Genomic DNA, 19,199 nt, shown 5'->3' with positions numbered 1-19,199 from the left:
ATTGATAGGGAATCTGCTTCCTGGGCGACAGCCCTAAATGTAGATCATTGATGATTTATTTATGTATTGATTTGATTTGATTTGATTTGATTTGATTTGATTTGATTTGATTTGATTTGATTTGATTTGATTTGATTTGATTTGATTTGATTTGATTTGATTTGATTTGATTTGATTTGATTTGATTTGATTTGATCACGTCATCATTCTCAGCTGCATTGCTTGGTTCTCGTGGCCGGGAAACACAGAAATCGTTCTTCCCTAATTTCTTGCCCTAACTCTATGCGAATACCTGAAATACAACAATCGATGCCCTTTATTTCCTAGACTTCTTTAATTACAAATGTACATACCAACAAAACTTAAAATATAGCAGTACCAAGCGAGTTGGTAGTGCGGTTAGGGGCGCGCAGCTGTGAGCTTGTATTCGGGAGATAGTGGGTTCGAACCACACTGTCGGCAGCTCTGAAAATGGTTTTCCGTGGTTTCCCATTTTCACACCAGGCAAATGTTGGGGCTGTACATTAATTCAGAATACGGCCGCTTCCTTCCCACTTCTAGTCCTTTCCTATTCCACCGTCGCCATAACATCTATCTGTGTCGGCGCGACGTAAGGCCAATTATATAAAAAAAATTGTAGGCTAATTATAATAATAAAATTATCCATAAATTTAGGAGCCAGAATTCACCAAAATGATCCCTCGAATTTAATTAAAAGCAGAGAGTGTACATGAGGCTGTATCCGAACATCTGTTTTGGGCCTTATGTAACCCCATGAAAACTACTAAAAGGACGGGAACGTCTTTCACAATGATGTATTTGTCCATATATATATATATATATTTTTTTTTTTCGGAGATTCGGCACCAAATATAATATAACATAACGATGTTATACACGGAGATACTAGCGCTTTGGTTCTTTTTGTTTTAGGCCTTCATCTATGCGCTCACATGTACCAAAAATGTCAATAAAAGAGCCAAGTATCCGTTTAATATTCCAGAAGTACAGACAGATGTACAACGCATTTAAAACGTTGCCGGGATGATCTCCATAGCAAGTCTACACAGCTAGTTATCGGTTCTTGGACTTAAATTTTCTCACGACCGCCACTGATATTTATCTTATTTCTCCCGGTATCAGAAAAGTGTATAGAGCAATAAAAAGGACCGGGTGCGTTGTCCGTGCGGTTTGGGTCGCAGTAGCTATGAGCTTGCAATCGGAGAATAGTGGGTTTGAATCCCACCATCGGCAGTCGTGAAGATGGTTTTCTGTGGTTTCCCATTTTCGCAGCAGGCTTTACCTTTATCAAAAAACGGCCGCTTCCTTCCCAATTCTACCCCTCTCCTATCTTTAGGTTGCCGAAAACCTTCGAAGTTTTAGTGCAACGTTTAATCACTCTAAAAATAAATTTAAAAAAAAATCTATTACGAGCAATTTTCCTCGAGGGATACATCGAGTTTTATGTTCTTGGCCCCCTCTGAATCTCCCCCCACCACCTGAAATTTACCTTATTTTTCACTGTGTCGCAAAAATGTTTGTAAAAACGTATTCCAAATAAATGTTGCTATGAGTATTTTTCCTGTAAAATCAAATGTAGGAGAAATACATCCAATTTTTATGTTCGCCCCTACTGCTAAATTATTTTGCACCGGGCGTGTTGGCCGTGCGGTTAGAGGCGCGCGGCTGTGAGCTTGCATCCGGGAGATAGTGGGTTCGAATCCCACTGTCGGGAGCCCTGAAGATGGTTTTCCGTGGTTTCCCATTTTCACACCAGGCAAATGCTGGGGCTGTACCTTAATTAAGGCCACGGCCGCTTCCTTCCAACTCCTAGGCCTTTCCTATCCCATCGTCGCCATAAGACCTATCTGTGTCGGTGCGACGTAAAGCCACTAGCAAAAAAATGAACAGCATGTAACTCAGATCCTACTTGCCTTTATTCTAAACTTCAATACAAAGTTTGATGAAAATCCGCTCATACGATTATCTGTGAAGCTGTAACAAGCAAACGGGCAGTCAGCCAAGCAGACACAAATTAAACCGAACCCAACGTCAGCAATCATTTGTCCTGTCCGCTGTTAAAAAAAATAATAAATACTGCAATTTGCTTTACGTCCCACTAACTATTTTTACTGTTTTAGGAGACGTCGAGGTGCCGGAATTTTGTCCCGCAGTAGCTTTTTACGTGCCAGTAAATCTACCGACACGAGGGTGACGTATTTGAGCACCTTCAAATACCACCGGACTGAGCCAGGATCGAACCTGCCAAATTGGGGTCAGAACGCCATCTGGTGCAAAAAAAAAAAAAAAACTGTGTAAGGTCAATATAAAAAAAAGTACAGGCAGAAAGAATTATAGATAGAAGATTTAATGAACATTCTTTTAAATCTTCAGCTTTATTTCAGTCATGGTATACACCAGACAGAACTAATGTATTCCAACAGCGGTAGTTTCCTTATATGTCAACACATTCCATCAGACCCTCGATTGAAACAGGTGTGATGTATGTATTTTTAAACATTCATAGGGAAAGGCATCAAAATAAGTTTTGAACGAATAATTATGTAAGGCTCTGAAGGCTCTCTCCGTATCTATGTGGGTAGTATATAAGCACGAGGATTGTCTTCGATGGACACTCTCTCTCGTGTCTCCAACAGAAGTGCAATATGAAAGCTGCCGTAAGTATTTACTAACTGCTATTATTGTATTATCGTACACACAGTTAAATGTAATTTCTCTTAAATTATAGTGACAGTGACTTAAAACTTTGTCATGGTCATGAATAATTTACCTAGACTGTTGAGTCTAATCGAATTTCACTAAAGTCGATGATATCCTTTCGGAAATAGCATGGGTTTTATCTATAAAAGCATAAACCGAGTAATATACAATTCAGAAACGCTGATATATTTACTACCATGTCGTAATTGTTACCTTTAAAATCGATTTCTCATTCGTCTAAATCTAGATCATTGTATCTGAATCGCGGCCCCAAGTGAGCAGATTCAACGTTAGAATTTACATTTCTCTAGAAATAAATCTCTACTACTACTACTACTACTACTACTACTACTAAAATGTTTTCATTCCTCCCTTGAAGGGGAAGGCGGGCCTCTTAGACGGCGACGTCGTTTCTCAGGCCGGGAGATTTGACACGGTGAAGGTGAGGGGGTTGGCGGCCGTGGCCTATACTAGGAACTGCCCCGGCATTCACCTTAGTGCACGATAATGGAAAACAACGAAAAACCATTTTTAGGACAGCCGACAGTTGGGGCCAGCCGTGAGGTCCAACCCTGTCCCGTCTCCCGAATGCAGAGGCGTAGAGCCACGGTAGAGCCATGGCCACCCCTCCTCTGCTCGGTTGGCCGGTCAGAATGCAGAGCTGTTGGACCACGGGCAGATCGTGGCCACTTGTGGGCCGAGACCCACTCTGCATCCACCGACCAAAAATAATTCTCAAGTGGTTAGATGTTTATATCAGCTACTACTGGGGATCAGTGGCATGAGTATTGGCCTCCGGATCCCAGGAATGTGGTTTCGAACCCGTTTTAGATAATCGGATTTTTGAAAGGTGAATGAAGTTCGTTCAACACTCCATGTTGTACAATGCCGGCTTGTAAAAGATCTCCGATGAGAGATTTCTCGACAAAATTATTTAAACTTAGCCATAGATTGCCCAATATAAATCTGTTTTTTCGCCTTCTGGTAGAGTAAAATGGAACGTTGAATCGAAGCGCAGGTAGCCTAAATGGTGTCAAATAAAAAATACCTGCACACGATAACTGAGACCATACGATGATGATGATGATGATGATGATGATGATGATGATGATGATGATGATGATGATGATGATTATTATTATTATTATTATTATTATTATTATTATTAGGGGCGTGATTAGCTCAGTGGCTTAGCTGCTGGCTTCCCACCCGGAAGGCTGAGGTTCGAATCCCGGTCGATCCTGGGTCGAGGTTTTCATCTCAAGAATAACGTGGCTCAGGACGGGCATCTGGTCTTAAACCCCCAGCTAAAACCAAAATGAGCCTGGGAGGCTCCAGCAACCCTATAAATACCTGGGATAAGCTGAAGAAATTATTATTATTATTATTATTATTATTATTATTATTATTATTATTATTATTATTATTATTATTATTATTATTATTATTATTATTATTATTTATGGCTTCGTGGATACTGAAACATCGGCAAGATGTGGAAGTCCAGTACCACCTTGGTGCATCGGGAGGTATACTAGCTCCGGGCTGGCACGCTGTGGGAGATTAAGGGCAACTTTGGCACTGGTCTTGATCATCCTGTTTAGTTGGTCTGGCATGCTGGCCTTTGGTCCAAAGGGTCCTGGGTTCGATTTCCGACATTTCGGGCATTTAAACCTTCATTGTTTTTTCCTCTTGAGCCTGCCTGGTGGTCATGGCGGACCCGTGACACTTTGGTTAGCCATTTCGAGTCCTATAGGTCGAAAAAAAACCCCACCTCGCCATCAGAATGTTGGTCGGCAAGGTAGAACAGGTGGTGATTTACAATTCTAGTCACTAGATTGCGTGCCAAAATCCTGGATTCAATCCTGAACCTCTCCACAGTGTTCACATGGAATGAGGGCATATGATGCTGTTGATGGTGATTCGTCGGTTGGATGGCGATGTAAAGCCTTGAGCAGACCCCTTCGTGTTATTCGAGAGGAGTAGGCTATGTGCCGGCATCGGGTTTCATCCTCTCCCTTCCCATTATCATATATCACGAAATTCATTTAATCTCATTAACGCCTCTGAGGAGGTTGGCGTCAGGTAGGGCATCCGGTCGTAAAAACTCGCTACGGAGATTTATCGAACCCGACACCGTAGAGGAACGGGACAAGGATTGGACATACATACATAACAAACAATACATTGGTTATTTCCTCTGGTTCGGAGACTGTCTGCGTGTGTGTGTGTGTGTGTGTTGTCTTCAACATTAGATTTCATCCTAAGTAGGGCTCCATCTCTACAGCCACGCAAGTCACCCATGGGCGATGACTCGAAAGACTTACACCAGGGCTCTCCGGAGGCCATACATTATTATTATTATTATTATTATTATTATTATTATTATTATTATTATTATTATTATTATTATTATTATTATTATTATTCATCTCATTAAAAACATTTGTTACGACTTTTGGGGTTCAGTGAACAAGGTTCTGTAAATGAATTAAGCGCTTCCACAATCCTCAATGTGAAGTCTTCCTCTTCCAAAAATCATTAAAAATTTAGTCTATAGTAACTATCGTTTGCTAGGTACTTCTCTGCTTCTCTTACCCTCAATTGTGGAATCTATAATTCCTTCTTCCATTCATCTTACAAGATCCTATCATTGAAACCACTTCGTTCGCACTACTTCATGCACTGAGTTCATTCCCAGTTTAGTCTGAATCTCTTCGTTGGGGGTGCAGTCCAGCTATTGCTCCTTCCTATTTGTACGAGCTTCCACTAGCAATATTATTATCGCTATTTTAATATTTTTTTAATTGTAAGTGAAGATGAAATAAATCTAGAGTGGTATTAATTAACGGTGTAGGGGTAGCGTACCTACTTTTTACAGAGGCCCCGCGTTCGATTCTCGGCCAGATCAATGACTTTTACCTGGATCTGAGGGCTGTCTTGAGGTCTACTCAGCCTACGGGATTACAATTGAGGAGCTATCTGATGGTGAGATAGTGGCTCGGGTCCAGAAAGCCATGAATAACGGCCGACAGCACTCGCCGTACCGACCACTTGACACGTCTTAATCTGCACGCCTTCGGGCTGAGCAGCGGTCGCTTGGCAGGTCATGGCCCTTCGGGTCTGTTGCGTCATTGGTTTAGTTTGGGTATTAATTATAGTTTACAGGTTACCTAAAAGTGCCGACCGCTTCATATTAGATACTGCGAGATATAGGCTAATACTGTGTTAATTTATTCTAATTATATTCTTGGATTTGAAACGCTTCGTGGCAATAATAATAATAATAATAATAATAATAATAATAATAATAATAATAATAATAATAATAATAATAATAATAATAATAATCGTATGGCCTCGGCTACAATGCTTCGGTGAAGGTAACTTACGTTTGTTGCGTCCAGTCTTCTCCTATACTATTACTGAACATCTCGTAATTACGTACTGTTCTTGGGGGAGTAACGGCATTATTCGTGATTAGACTAAAACAATTCAATTATATCCCTACTTTGAAATAAAACTACATACAGTGTTCATAGTTTTATATATACTGAGCTCGATAGATGCAGTCGCTTAAGTGCGGCTAGTATCCAGTAATCGGGAGAGAGTGGGTTCGATCCCCACTGTCGGCAGCCCTGAAGATGGTTTTCCGTGGTTTCCCATTTTCCAACCAGGCAAATGCCGGGGCTGTACCTTAATTAAGGCCACGGCCACTTCCTTCCAATTCCCAGGCCTTTCCTATCCCATCGTCACCATAATCCTGTGTCGGTGCGACGTAAAGCAAATAGCATAGTCTTATATAATATAATCCTCTTTTTCCCCTTTTCCCACACAAACTAGGGTCGAGGTGCGAACTGTTTCTAGCATGTGGACTTGGCTCTGTTTTACGACCGGATACTCTTCCCAACGCCAACTTTATGCAGAAGGATGTGTTCACTACTGCGTGTTTCTGTGGTAGTTATCACAATAGAGTGTTCAGTGAATATGAAAAGATGAATAAATCCCTGTAATGACCGAAATCGAACTCAGGACCCTCTGAAATGAAGGTTGCGACCCTGAACATTCAGCCAAGGATTCAGATAATATAATATAATATAATATAATATAATATAATATAATATAATATAATATAATATAATATAATATAATATAATATAATATAATATAATATAATATAATATAATATAATATAATATAATATAAATCACGATCCATTAGGGAATTTGCTTTTCTTCCAGCTCGAGTTTTCGAATTTGCAGTAATGTTTGACAGTACTCGCTTGTTGAGCTTCCCAAATTTTGTCAACAATTGAACTAACAGACTGTGCCGAAAGCCTGCAGTCTAATATCTTGGAACTTGAAAATAGGTGCAATGAGTATGGTATGAAAATTAGCCTCTCGAAGACTAAATTGATGTCAGTAGGTAAGAAATTCAACAGAATTGAATGTCAGATTGGTGATACAAAGCTAGAGCAGGTCGATAATTTCAAGTATTTAGGTTGTGTGTTTTCCCAGGATGGTAATATAGTAAGTGAGATTGAATCAAGGTGTAGTAAAGCTAATGCAGTGAGCTCGCAGTTGCGATCAACAGTATTCTGTAAGAAGGAAGTCAGCTCCCAGACGAAACTATCTTTACATCGGTCTGTTTTCAGACCAACTTTGCTTTACGGGAGCGAAAGCTGGGTGGACTCAGGATATCTTATTCATAAGTTAGAAGTAACAGACATGAAAGTAGCAAGAATGATTGCTGGTACAAACAGGTGGGAACAATGGCAGGAGGCAACTCGGAATGAGGAGATAAAGGCTAATTTAGGAATGAACTCGATGGATGAAGCTGTACCCATAAACCGACTTCGGTGGTGGTGTCATGAGAGGCGAATGGAGGAGGATAAGTTACCTAGGAGAATAATGGACTCTGTTATGGAGGGTAAGAGAAGTAGAGGGAGACCAAGACGACGATGGTTAGACTCGGCTTCTAACGATTTAAAGATAAGAGGTATAGAACTAAATGAGGCCACAACACTAGTTGCAAATCGAGGATTGTGGCGACGTTTAGTAAATTCTCAAAGGCTTGCTGACTGAACGCTGGAAGGCATAACAGTCTATAATGATAATGTATGTATGTATGTATGTATGTATGTATGTATGTATGTATGTATGTATGTATGTATGTATGTATGTATGTATGTATGTATGTATGTATGTATGTATGTATGTATGTATGTATGTATGTATGTATGTATGTATGTATGTATGTATGTATGTATGTATGTATGTATGTATGTATGTATGTATGTATGTATGTATGTATGTATGTATGTATGTATGTATGTTGAACTAACATGCCATTTGGTATCCTATAGTATCTTCAATAAATCGAAAATATTAAGGCACAGCATACTGCCATAGACACCATTAGGACGGGAAAGGTTGATTGGAGTTGTACGTATTTATTACCATTTGTTGAACTGTTCCAAAATTAAAGGATTTCGTGGAACCAAAGTCATTATTATGCTGCTGGAAGGGGCAAATATTAGTTTATAGAAAGGGGAATTAGGGATTGGAATAATTTATCAATTTAGCGATACATTTGCAAGTTCTTTGAAATCTTTTTTCTGCTAGTGGTTTTACGTTGCACCGACACAGTTAGGTCTTATGGCGACGATGGGATAGGCCTAGGAGTCGGAAGGAAGCGGCCGTGGCCTTAATTAAGGTACAGCCCCAGCATTTCCCTGGTGTGAAAATCTGAAACCACGAAAACCATCTTCAGGGCTGTCGACGGTGGGATTCGAACCCACTATCTCCCGGATGCACGCTCACAGCCGCGCGCCTCTAACCGCACGGCCAACTCGCCCGGTTTTTGAAATCGTTTAAGAAAAGACTATGTAAACAATTGATAGGGAATCTACCACCTTGGTGACAGTCCTAAATGTAGATTAATGATGATTGATTGAAGTTACAGCTGAAGGAGATGGTTGGCCTTGTTTTACAGTATTATAATGTCATTTCTGATAATTTTCAGGTCGCTGTTGTCTTCGCCTGTCTGGTGATGGCGGCTTCTGCCGCTTTCATTCCTGTTCTCAGTCGCACTGAACATCGTGATGATTCAGGACAGTTCTCGTTGAGGTAAGTGTCACTATCTGTATAAATAAAATGATAAGTTTTGCAAAAAATATGTCTTATGGCTGGGGTGTCTTATGGCTGGCCTATGTGTGGCGCGATGTTACCTAGTACCTGTGCAGGCTGTGATGTGAAATATTGATGGATGGCCATAACTGAACGACATGTAGAAGGCTCTTTTATCAACGAGTCCTCAGATGGTGGTGCTGATTATTGTTTTAAGAGGAAGTACAATTAGGCAACCATCCTCTATATGACACTAATCAGAGGGGGGAAAAATGGAAGGGATCGGACACTTCCAAAAATGAAGGTATCGGCTCAAGGAAGACAAGGGCTACGAAGGGCGTAAACATTAAAGAGTCCCTAGGCCTCGCAACCTAATACCATCGGGGTCGAAAAAGAACAAGAGTTGGCCAAGGATCGGTTATGATAGATGAAAGTTAGGGGCCTGGCACAAGTGGAAGCAATGCCAGGATTCAGCTAAGGGCCCCGTGGTCGCCAACCCACGCTCCAAGTTGAGAGCCCATGAGGCCCCTTCCAGTCGCCTCTTACGACATGCAGGGGATACCGTGAGTGTTATTCTACCATCCCCACCCACGAGGCCTCATCTCATCACACTCTGGATAACTGACAAGTGGTAGTTTCATGGGCGCTTTTCTCGATGCACAGAATCCTACACTTGTCGACTCCATATTCCATACAGATGTCTCTGATAACGATTCGTTACATGCAAATAGATTAATCGTTATCAGTTTCAGTTTAATTTGTTCAAAAATATATTTATGATCATCTGATTTTCATAAAGAGGAATTTGACACTATTTTTTTAAAATCTTCATACTTCACACTTATGCCTCATAGCTCGTTTCTATCTCGGATTATATATACAAATTCAAAAGTATGTTCAGTTCAATTTTTGTCTATCTGTTTGTTACGTCATCGCGGGGAACAGCTAACAACTTCTCTCCAAATTCAGTATTTAAGTTCAGAAATAGCCGAACTGTGTACAAGGTTATACTGTATATTATTTGATTAGTATACAATGGCTTGGCAATGTTAAGGGGGAAAACATAAAATGTCAAATTTCTCCGATAATAATAGGTGTAGTTGTGCAAATTGTTACCCTACGGGGAGCAATGACGGAGATATTCGCGATTATTATACTTCTCATAAACTTCCGAACATATAATAATAATAATAATAATAATAATAATAATAATAATAATAATAATAATAATAATAATAATAATTGCATTACGTCGCACTAACTACTTTTAAGATTTCCGCAGACGCCGAGGTGCCAATAATTTAGTCCCGCAGGAGTACTTTTAGGTGCCAGTAAATCTATCGGCACGAGGCTGACGTATTTGAGCACTTTCATATACCACTGGACTTCTTTCTGCCAAGTTGGGGTCAGAACGCCAGCGTCTCAGCCGTCTGAGCCACTCAGCCCGGCAATCAAAACATCTCCGGAAATATTGGTTCTATCTAAAAATGTATATAACACATATTATAGAAACCTAATGTCGGTCTTTTTCTGTCTGATACATTTCTACCGCGTGAGCTAGATAGATAGATAGATAGATAAGAAATGGGTGAGCCCTGTTTTCGCAGAGCTCCACACGTAGGTCTATGAAGACCCTTTGTGCCCCTTGAACGGGTTTGCCTAGTCCAGCCCTAGTGCTCCTATAAAGGATACCAGTGTCCGGATTTTGGCGTTCCTGATGTCCTCCAGGCTCACGAAGTGTGAGCCCAGGTATCGATGTCTAGTGCTTGCAAAAGCCTCGCACTGACATAACACATGCGCGGAGGTCTCCTCCTCCTTACCACATCTTCTACACATCGGATCCTGGGTGATTTTCATGATGTGTAGGTGTCTCTGTAAGGTATTGTGGCCTGTTAACAGTCCAACTACCATTCTCATTCTGGTCCTATTCAAATTCATTAGGACCTTTTTATAGCTTTGACTAGGCCCTTTGATAAGTTCACGTGCCTGTCTTGCTATGGTTAACCTCTTCCAAATATCTAGGTGAGACTGGTTTATCCATTGGGATATTGCCAGTCTCACACTTCGGAGTGACACTCCCAGGAAGGGCTCTGGTCCTGTGAAGGAACCCATTGAGCCCTGTTTCGCTAGTTTGTCAGCTTCTTCATTTCCACTGATTCCTGTGTGCCCAGGAACCCATAATAAGGTAACTGAGCTAAGCTCACACAGCTGATCTAACATCCTTTGGCATTCCCATACCAGTTTTGATGTTGTTTTAACTGCACATAGTGCTTTTAACGCTGCCTGGCTATCACTACATATAGTGATGTGTCTTCTGTGTCCAGGCATTTTCCATATATTTAAAGCACAGGCTAGTATTGCGTATACTTCAGCCTGGAAAACAGTAGCATATTTACCCATAGGAAGGGAGAGCCTTGTCTTAGGCCCCCAGACCCCGGCGCCTGTGCCCGCCTCCGTCCGCGAGCCATCTGTGTACCATGTACAGCCCCCAGACTTAAGACGGGCCCCAGCGTCCGCGGCCCACTCCTCCCTTGTGGGTATCACCACTGTGAATTTATAATTCAAATTAAAGCTAGGCTTCATCAGATCCCCGATCATCATTGTCATAGGGCAAGTCTGGTGAAGCCTTGTAAGAATAGAGGCATGACCTCTATTCGGGTTTTTGAAGGACCATCCTCCGAGTGACCAAAGGCGATAGGCACTCATTCCCGCTATTACCTTAACATATAAATGTAAGGGGGGGGGAAACCTAGGATGGCCTCCATTGCACATAATGGTGTAGTATCCAGTGTCCCTGTTATTCCTAGACACGCAAGTCTTTGGACACTGTTTAACTTGGTGCTCACAGTTTTACTCTCTGAGCCTGGCCACCAGACTATAGATGCATAGGTGATCGTGGGCCGTACAATGGAGATATAGAGCCACTGGACCACCCTAGGTCTTAGGCCCCAAGTCTTCCCGACGGCCCTGCGACAGGCCCACATAATCTTGCGAGCCTTATCCACCTTATGATCTATATGTTTCTTCCAACTCAGTCTTGCCTCAAGGATTACCCCTAGGTACTTAACCGATGTTGTCTTAACTAATTTTTTTCCGACTAGGAAAGGCTCTGACAGTCCGTCTAGCCTCCTCCTCCTGGTAAATACCACGAGCTCCGTCTTATCGGGATTAACCGACAAGTCTGTCTCGTGACACCATCTTTCCACCCTACGTAGAGAGCTCTGTACGAGTTCGGAAACCGTACTTGGGAAATTTCCTACCGCCATCAGGCTTATGTCGTCTGCATAGCCTTGGGCGTATATTCCTCCAACATTTAACCTGGTAAGTAGTTCATCCACTACCAGACACCATAATGTTGGTGATAATACTCCTCCCTGTGGACACCCCCTGTCTATATTAGCTCTCAACATTACAGCGTTGAGAGTAAACAGAACTTGACGGCCCTGCAGTGAGGCCATAATCCATTTTATGAGCATACTGCTCACTCCTCTTCTCTCTAGACTACGTTCTATGGAGCCCAAAGATGTATAGTTAAAGGCCCCTTCTATATCTAGGAATACAACCATAGCAAGTTGTTGCTGATCCAAGGCACTCTCCAGCCTAGAAACCAGCTGGTGTAGTGCCGTCTCAACCGACTTCCCTGGTTGATATGCATGTTGATGAGAATGCAGGGGAAAGTCTCTTAATACTTTCTCCCTGATATGTCTATCCACCAGTCTTTCCAAGGTCTTAAGTAGAAAAGACGTTAGACTAATGGGTCTATAATCCTTAGGTCTAGTATATGAAGACCTTCCGGGTTTAGGTATAAATACCACCTTCGCCTGACGCCACAAGGAGTACACGTACCCCATAGTGAGACAGGCTCTAAAAATTCTAACCAGGTATGGTATAAGGACCCCCCCCCCGCCTCCTGAAGAAGCGCCGGGAAGATCCCATCCACACCTGGGCTTTTGTAAGGGGCAAAGGATTCTAATGCCCACTTAACCCTTCTTGGGGTAACAATCTCTGCGGCTTCCCTCCAGCCACTTTTATCGGGTCTGAAGGATCCGCTCGATTCTACCTCACTATTCGTGATTACCGAACCTGGAAAGTGGGCATCAAGCAGTAAGCTCAGGGTCTCCCCCTCTGTGGATGTGTATCCACCAGAAGGAGTCTCCAGTGAGCCCAGCCTTGCCCTTCTATCCAAGGTTAAAATTTTATGAAGCCTTGCCGCTTCATGTTGACTTTCGATGGAGTCACAAAATTGTCTCCAAGATTTCCTAGAAGCCTTCTTGACTTCTGACTTGTACCTTCTTTGTGATTCTTTGTAAGAATCTAGGCTTTCTTGATCCTGAAGTTCCCTGTATTTATTCCAGAGCCTTCGTGTATTTCTCCTCAGGTGTTCAAGATAACTATTCCACTTGAAGCTTCCTGTTACTCTTTTTGCCTTAACAATAGGGCAGTTTAATTCATAAGAGGTAACCAGTGTCCGTGTGAGAAAACTCACACTGAGCTCCAGCTCCTCTTTGTTTTTAATTATATTTGAGGGTCCTCCCTCCAGTCCCCTCCTCACGTCCTCCCTAAAAGATATCCAATCGGTTCGTCTAGGGTTTCTGTAAGACGGGATCTCGATGGAGCCCTCTATATAAAACACAATGTGTCTATGATCTGACAAGGAAGGCTCCAAAGAGACCTTCCAGTCTTTAAATTCCTGAATGATTCCCATGGAACCCAGGGTAAGATCTATGATCCCTTCGCTCCTATTATTAATGAAGGTAGGGGTATCACCAATATTCATGATCTCAAGATCAGTTGTACATAGAAATTCTATGAGGTGCTCTCCCCTTCGGTTTGTATTTTTACTTCCCCAAATGCTATGATGAGCATTGGCATCACATCCTACAACGAGGTTTAATCCTTGTTTCCTACAGTATATCACCAGTCTCTTGAACTCCTCCGGCGGGGGTGGAGATTCAGAGTCTCCTGGGAAATATGCAGAACAGACAACCAAGTCTCTTGGCTGTCCGCCCTCTTCATATCTCATTAGGACTGCTACTAGGTCTCTAGTAATGAAACCCGGTATAGCCCAAGCGTTATGATCCTTAACTAGTATACATGCTCTAGGCTTCTCCTCTGCTATTCCACTGAATAGAGTGAAACCTGCACAATTTAGTCCCATGATATGTCCCTGTCTAAGCCAGGGTTCTTGTATCAGGGCGACCGAAAACCCGCCTTTCTGGATACTTCTATTAAGTACCCTAGAGGCCGCTATACAATGTTGTATATTTGCTTGTATGAAAGTAATCATTCTTTACTTTCATAGAATACTTTACCTTATGCGGTCTCCGGAACGTGCAGCTCCGTCTCCCGCGATGAGTCTTGAGGCTTGGCTGGCCCCGGTTCCTGTCCGGGCTCCAGCTCTTCGCCCCTGCTGGTCTCGGTTTTATCTGTGGTGGGGTTGGTCCTCTGCTTGTCACGCTTGCCCTCCACTAATGTGAAGGTAGCCACATGCACCCCGCAGAAGATCTTCTTCCGCACCACTTTCTCCACATCCCTGGAGTCCATGCTGACCACAAGGCGGACGCCTCTCTTCTCCTCCTTGCGGTCGTAGACCCTCCAGCTGGCGGGATTTAAGCCATGGTTCTGGCGTGCCATTCTTCCCGAAAGGACGTTATTGTCCTTTGGTTGTCCTGGTATCCAGACCATGACTCTCTTGTAGGAAAGGAGTTTGTCCATGCCCACAATTGTGAGCCTGGCTCCTTCCCACGGTTGTATACCTGTAACAAGGCTAGAAAGCCATGCTACAGTTTCATTGTTCTCCGCTATGATGACGGCCGCACCCCTTGACAGATAGCAGTCCAGGAACTGAGGCTTAGTGGGCCCCTGCTCCGGAAGCTCGTCTATCAGATTGGTGATAGCCTCTTCCACAGCTTCCACCTGTTTCTCGGATAGCTGCTGGTCAGGATATCCCACAGGTACTATGGCCATCCTGATCCCAGCTTTAGCTATCCTGGCGTACTCCACTTTGGGTCTCTTGCGGGTCTGCCGATCTTCTTCTGGGGTTGCCCCCGACAGAAGTCGTTTCCCCGCTGGCATCTTAGTGGGTGGGGTCCTCTGTGCCCTAGAAGCAGAGCCCTTTTCAGGGTCCCGCCTCTTGTGCCCATTGGATCCCTCCACTGTTGTCGCTGTTGTGGTAGTAGAAGTCCCCTCAGCCCCAGGAGTTAGGCCTTCTTTGGCCTGCTCCCGGGCCTTTAAGGCCTTCTTGTATCTCCTCTTTTCAGCGCCAGAGCGCTGTTTCTTCTTCTTCTTCACCTGCAGATTGCCCACCTCTTGAGTGAGCCTTCTAACTGTTGAAGTCGAACTGTCCGAGGGTATCTCCGAAGAGTCCCCTTCGGTTGTTGTTGTGCTGGTATTTCTCTCGGAGGCCCCAGAAGAGCTCTCCGGTTTATGGGTGGCTACGGAACTCATGTAGGTCCCACGAGTAGCTAGGGAAATATATGTCCGCCCAGGCAGAGCCCCGCATACCTGGGTAAGGCTACTTACTTCGAGAGGGCGCCAAGTATCTCGAAGGCTCCGTTCAAGACACATCTCCCATGTGCCATGCACCCCATTGGTACGGGTCGCGTTACACCTTAGGGTTGGGCGGTGCTTTAGCTTCCTCCTCCTTGTATGCCGAACGGTTACCCAATAGGGCTCCATTCGGCATCGCAAGAAAGGAGCTACTAGTCCCCCTCACCGCGAAGAGGATCTTCAATTGAAGAGGGTAACCAAGGTTAGCCCCCTACAATTGTAGAAGCACACACGAGGGGGCTGCGTGAGCTATAATAATGGAGATATTCACAAATATATATTTTTGTACTAAGTCATTCACCGATATGCAAATATGGCAGCCGTCGTTGAAATTAATTAACTGGCGATATGGTCGTGACGGCCAGGTGGTGGGGATGGTGCTTGTTTTAAGAGGAAGTACAACAGAGCAATCATCCTCTTTTAACAATAATCAAGGGGAAAATGGAAGAGGTCTGACACTTCGAAAATGAAGTTATCAAAAAAAAAAAAAAAAAAAAAAAAAAAACCTAGTACCGTGAGCTGGCATTTTGATTTGGTGTCGTCTAGACAGCCTGCACATCAGTTTCGACGTTCCATTTTATTTTACCAGGTGGCAGAGTAAACCAGATCTCTGTTTGTCGAACAGCGGCTGAGTTCTTATTTAATTTTGTCAGATAAAACACCAGATGTGTCACTACAGATCTTTTACATGTTATCATCGTACGACATGGAGTGTCTAATGGACTTTTCTGCCCATCAGAAATCCGACTTTGGGATCTGAAAGTCGATACTGCTACTGATCCACAGAGAGAGCTATTATTATTATTATTATTATTATTATTATTATTATTATTATTATTATTATTATTATTATTATTATTATTATTATTATTATTATTATTATTATTGTTGTTGTTTCGTATACACCGACTAAGGACCACGATATTCAACTATTGCGTTTGGGGTGGGTTTTGATGTTTGCCCAGTAATCGCGCATCCTCTCGCTGGTTTGTTCCTTTCTCTCCTTTGTCCAGAGGATACCTCGCTTCCTTCTTTGTGGTTTGTCCTGGAACCTCTTTTGTTTAAGCCTCCTCCTGAGAGATATGCGGTCTTTTAAGTCTCTTTCTGTTCCCCCCAGTTCCTGCAGATCTTTGTTTACCTCCATCAACCGTGGTGACTTGGTCTTTCTCGTTTGTCAGTAAACGAGAAGCTGGTTGGTCAATCTGGCATGATGTGATGCATCCTGTAGACGTATCCATAAAATTCTTGGCATCTCTTTCTGGCCACGTCCGTGATTTTTCATAGTATTTGTAGAATTCTTAGTTGGGCAGCCTATTATTATTAATATTACAAGCGAATGGACCACTAAGGATCACGCTACAACTTCATTTCTTTCTCTTCCTGCGGAGTTTTCTTTGCGTCCAATACTCCTTCATGCGTTCGCTGGCCTGCTTCCGTTGTTCAATCTGTCCAGGCTCTTCCGGTCTTCTTAGTTTTTCCTGCGGCTTGAACCCCTTCCAAACTCTTCACTGTGTTCCTAAACGTATTCCTTTCTAACAGCTGGACTTCCGAGCTGCTTAACCTCTCCATATCCTTCTTCGTTTAATTAATCCATGCTGTAGTGGTCTTTTTTCTCCAGAAGTAATCAAATATCTGTTTGGTAAGTCTGTTTGCGTCCATTCTGTACAGATGTCCGAGAAACGCCAGTCTCCTTTTCTTCATGGTCTCTGAGATTCTTTCCACCTTCTGTAAACTTCTTTGTTGCTCCGAAGTTTCCATCCACTTTCAGTTTGGACAGCTCCCATAATTATTCTGAGGATTCTTATTTCCAGGACCTCTAGCTTCTCCAGCTTGTAGTTCATGGAGAGGCATTCACTTGCATATAGGCATTCTGTTTTGACCACGGTATCGTAATGTTTTAATTTGGAATTCCAGGATAAGCACTTCTTATTGTAGATGCTATTTGTCAAGCCGTATTATTATTATTATTATTATTATTATTATTATTATTATTATTATTATTATTATTATTATTATTATTATTATTATTAGTAACCAATAACTACTGTCTTTTGCTCTTACAGTTACACGTCCGGTGACGGCACAACGTTCTCCGAACAGGGAGTCCTCGCCCCAACAGCTGATGGTAAGGACTACGTCCTGGTGAAGAATGGCGCTTACTCATACACCAGTCCCGAAGGCATACCTGTCGCTGTCAAGTACACCGCCGACACCAACGGCTTCCACCCTGAAAGTGCTTCCATCCCAGTTGCCCCTCACTAATGACAGCATGAGAGCAGCCATTCATATTTATCTTTCATCTTCGTAGCAATGCAGTCTGTACAAAGGGTACCACAATGAAAAAATAAATAAAAAGCAAATATCATGTATGTGTTGTACAGTCAGTTCACCTTCCATTTAGTCTCCACCATGGTAACTAAATATTGGATTTATGTGCTCTAAAATTGAAAAAAAAATATTCATACAAAGATACTGGTAAAAGTGTTAAAAGCATTTAAATAAACACTTATTTCTTTATTGTTTAACACATTTTTATAAACATTCAGATTATCTTTATTACTGAAAAAAATCGTCTACACCCATATGTGCATTTAACTCGAATTATGATAATACTAAATGAATTTGCAACGGCGTTGGTCGCCAATTGTAATATACTCGAAATATCTACCTCTCATAATGGCTTAAATTGGAATTGAACAAATACATATTTATATAAATAAATAAATAAATAAATAATAAACATATCAAAACTGCTTGTAAATGGGAGCCATGAGGTCTACAAATAATCTCTCAAAAAGTTAATTAAAATGATAATAAATAAGAGAAATGGTAGAAATATGATATTACTCTTCTCAGGTCGCGTACATAAGTTGCAGGTATTTTGTTACATGGGCCTTACCTACTCCCCTGAAAACGATCAAAACTGAACAGGAGCATATATTCATGCTACTAGGTAAGAATTTACTTGACAGCTTAATTAACAGAATTTATTATGAATAAAATGAGACACATATTTCTAAAAAATAAAAATAATATTTGGACATTAAAAAATTAACAATCTGTAATACAATTTATTTTTGTATACTCACAGTTATCGCTTTTTCTATTAATATTTATGCTATTGTTTTACAAGTTGCTTTACGTCGCACCGACACAGATAGGTGTTATGGCGACGATTGGAGAGGGAAGGGCTTGAAGTGGGAATGAAGCGTCCGTGGCCACGACCGCTACCTTCCCAATACTATTATTGCGTCGCCGAAAACGATTTCTAAGCACTCATACAAGGGACCTTATTTCTTGATTACTGGCTGTTCTCTGAGAGCAACACCAAAGAAGTTATCCTTTCATCAACACATTCCTGGTGTGAAAATGGGAAACCACGGAAAACCATCTTCAGGGCAGCCGACAGTAGGGTTCGAACCCACTATCTTCCGAATATTTATACTATTAGACCAAATAGTTGGGTGTCTGTCTGTTAGGTCAACAGTCCAGAGGCTGGTTGGATCCTCAAATAGCACCACCAAAGGTTATGCGGTTATAAGGAAACCCCAAAAACCAATGGCAGCACCAAAATGAGGCGTACTAGACAAGATGAGGAGTGAGGTAGTTTGCCATTGCTTTCCTCTGGGTCAGAAAGTACTATTGCAGCATGACTGACCCTGTGAGCAGCACCTTTCATAACACTCAGATGCATTAGTCATGCTCTGAATGTCATTACTCAGCACTACCCATACCCCAGCAGCTTCCATATTGTCACAGCCATGGATGTTGACTGGGACTTCGGTGGAAGCTACACTTTAC

General features: G+C 42.2%; 1 protein-coding gene across 4 annotated transcripts in view; it reads left to right on the top strand.

Moving 5' to 3' along the window:
- Positions 1-17,747, top strand: part of LOC136863745 (endocuticle structural glycoprotein SgAbd-8) — a 120,884-nt gene extending 103,137 nt beyond the window's left edge. For 3 of the 4 annotated variants that reach the window (XM_068225779.1, XM_067140101.2, XM_068225778.1), the window contains exons 2-3: positions 8,746-8,849; positions 17,462-17,747. In XM_068225779.1, coding sequence (XP_068081880.1) covers positions 8,773-8,849; positions 17,462-17,660 — 276 coding nt within the window. In that variant the 5' untranslated portion in view covers positions 8,746-8,772 and the 3' untranslated portion in view covers positions 17,661-17,747. Of the gene's footprint in view, positions 1-2,645; positions 2,679-8,745; positions 8,850-17,461 lie in introns of those variants that run through there. The other variant, XM_067140107.2, reaches the window with a different exon arrangement.
- The last annotated feature ends 1,452 nt before the right edge of the window (positions 17,748-19,199 follow it).

This window comes from Anabrus simplex, chromosome 1 (genome assembly GCF_040414725.1).
Source record: "Anabrus simplex isolate iqAnaSimp1 chromosome 1, ASM4041472v1, whole genome shotgun sequence".
Lineage (NCBI taxonomy): Eukaryota > Metazoa > Arthropoda > Insecta > Orthoptera > Tettigoniidae > Anabrus > Anabrus simplex.
This window is presented reverse-complemented; position numbering and strand designations above follow the sequence as displayed.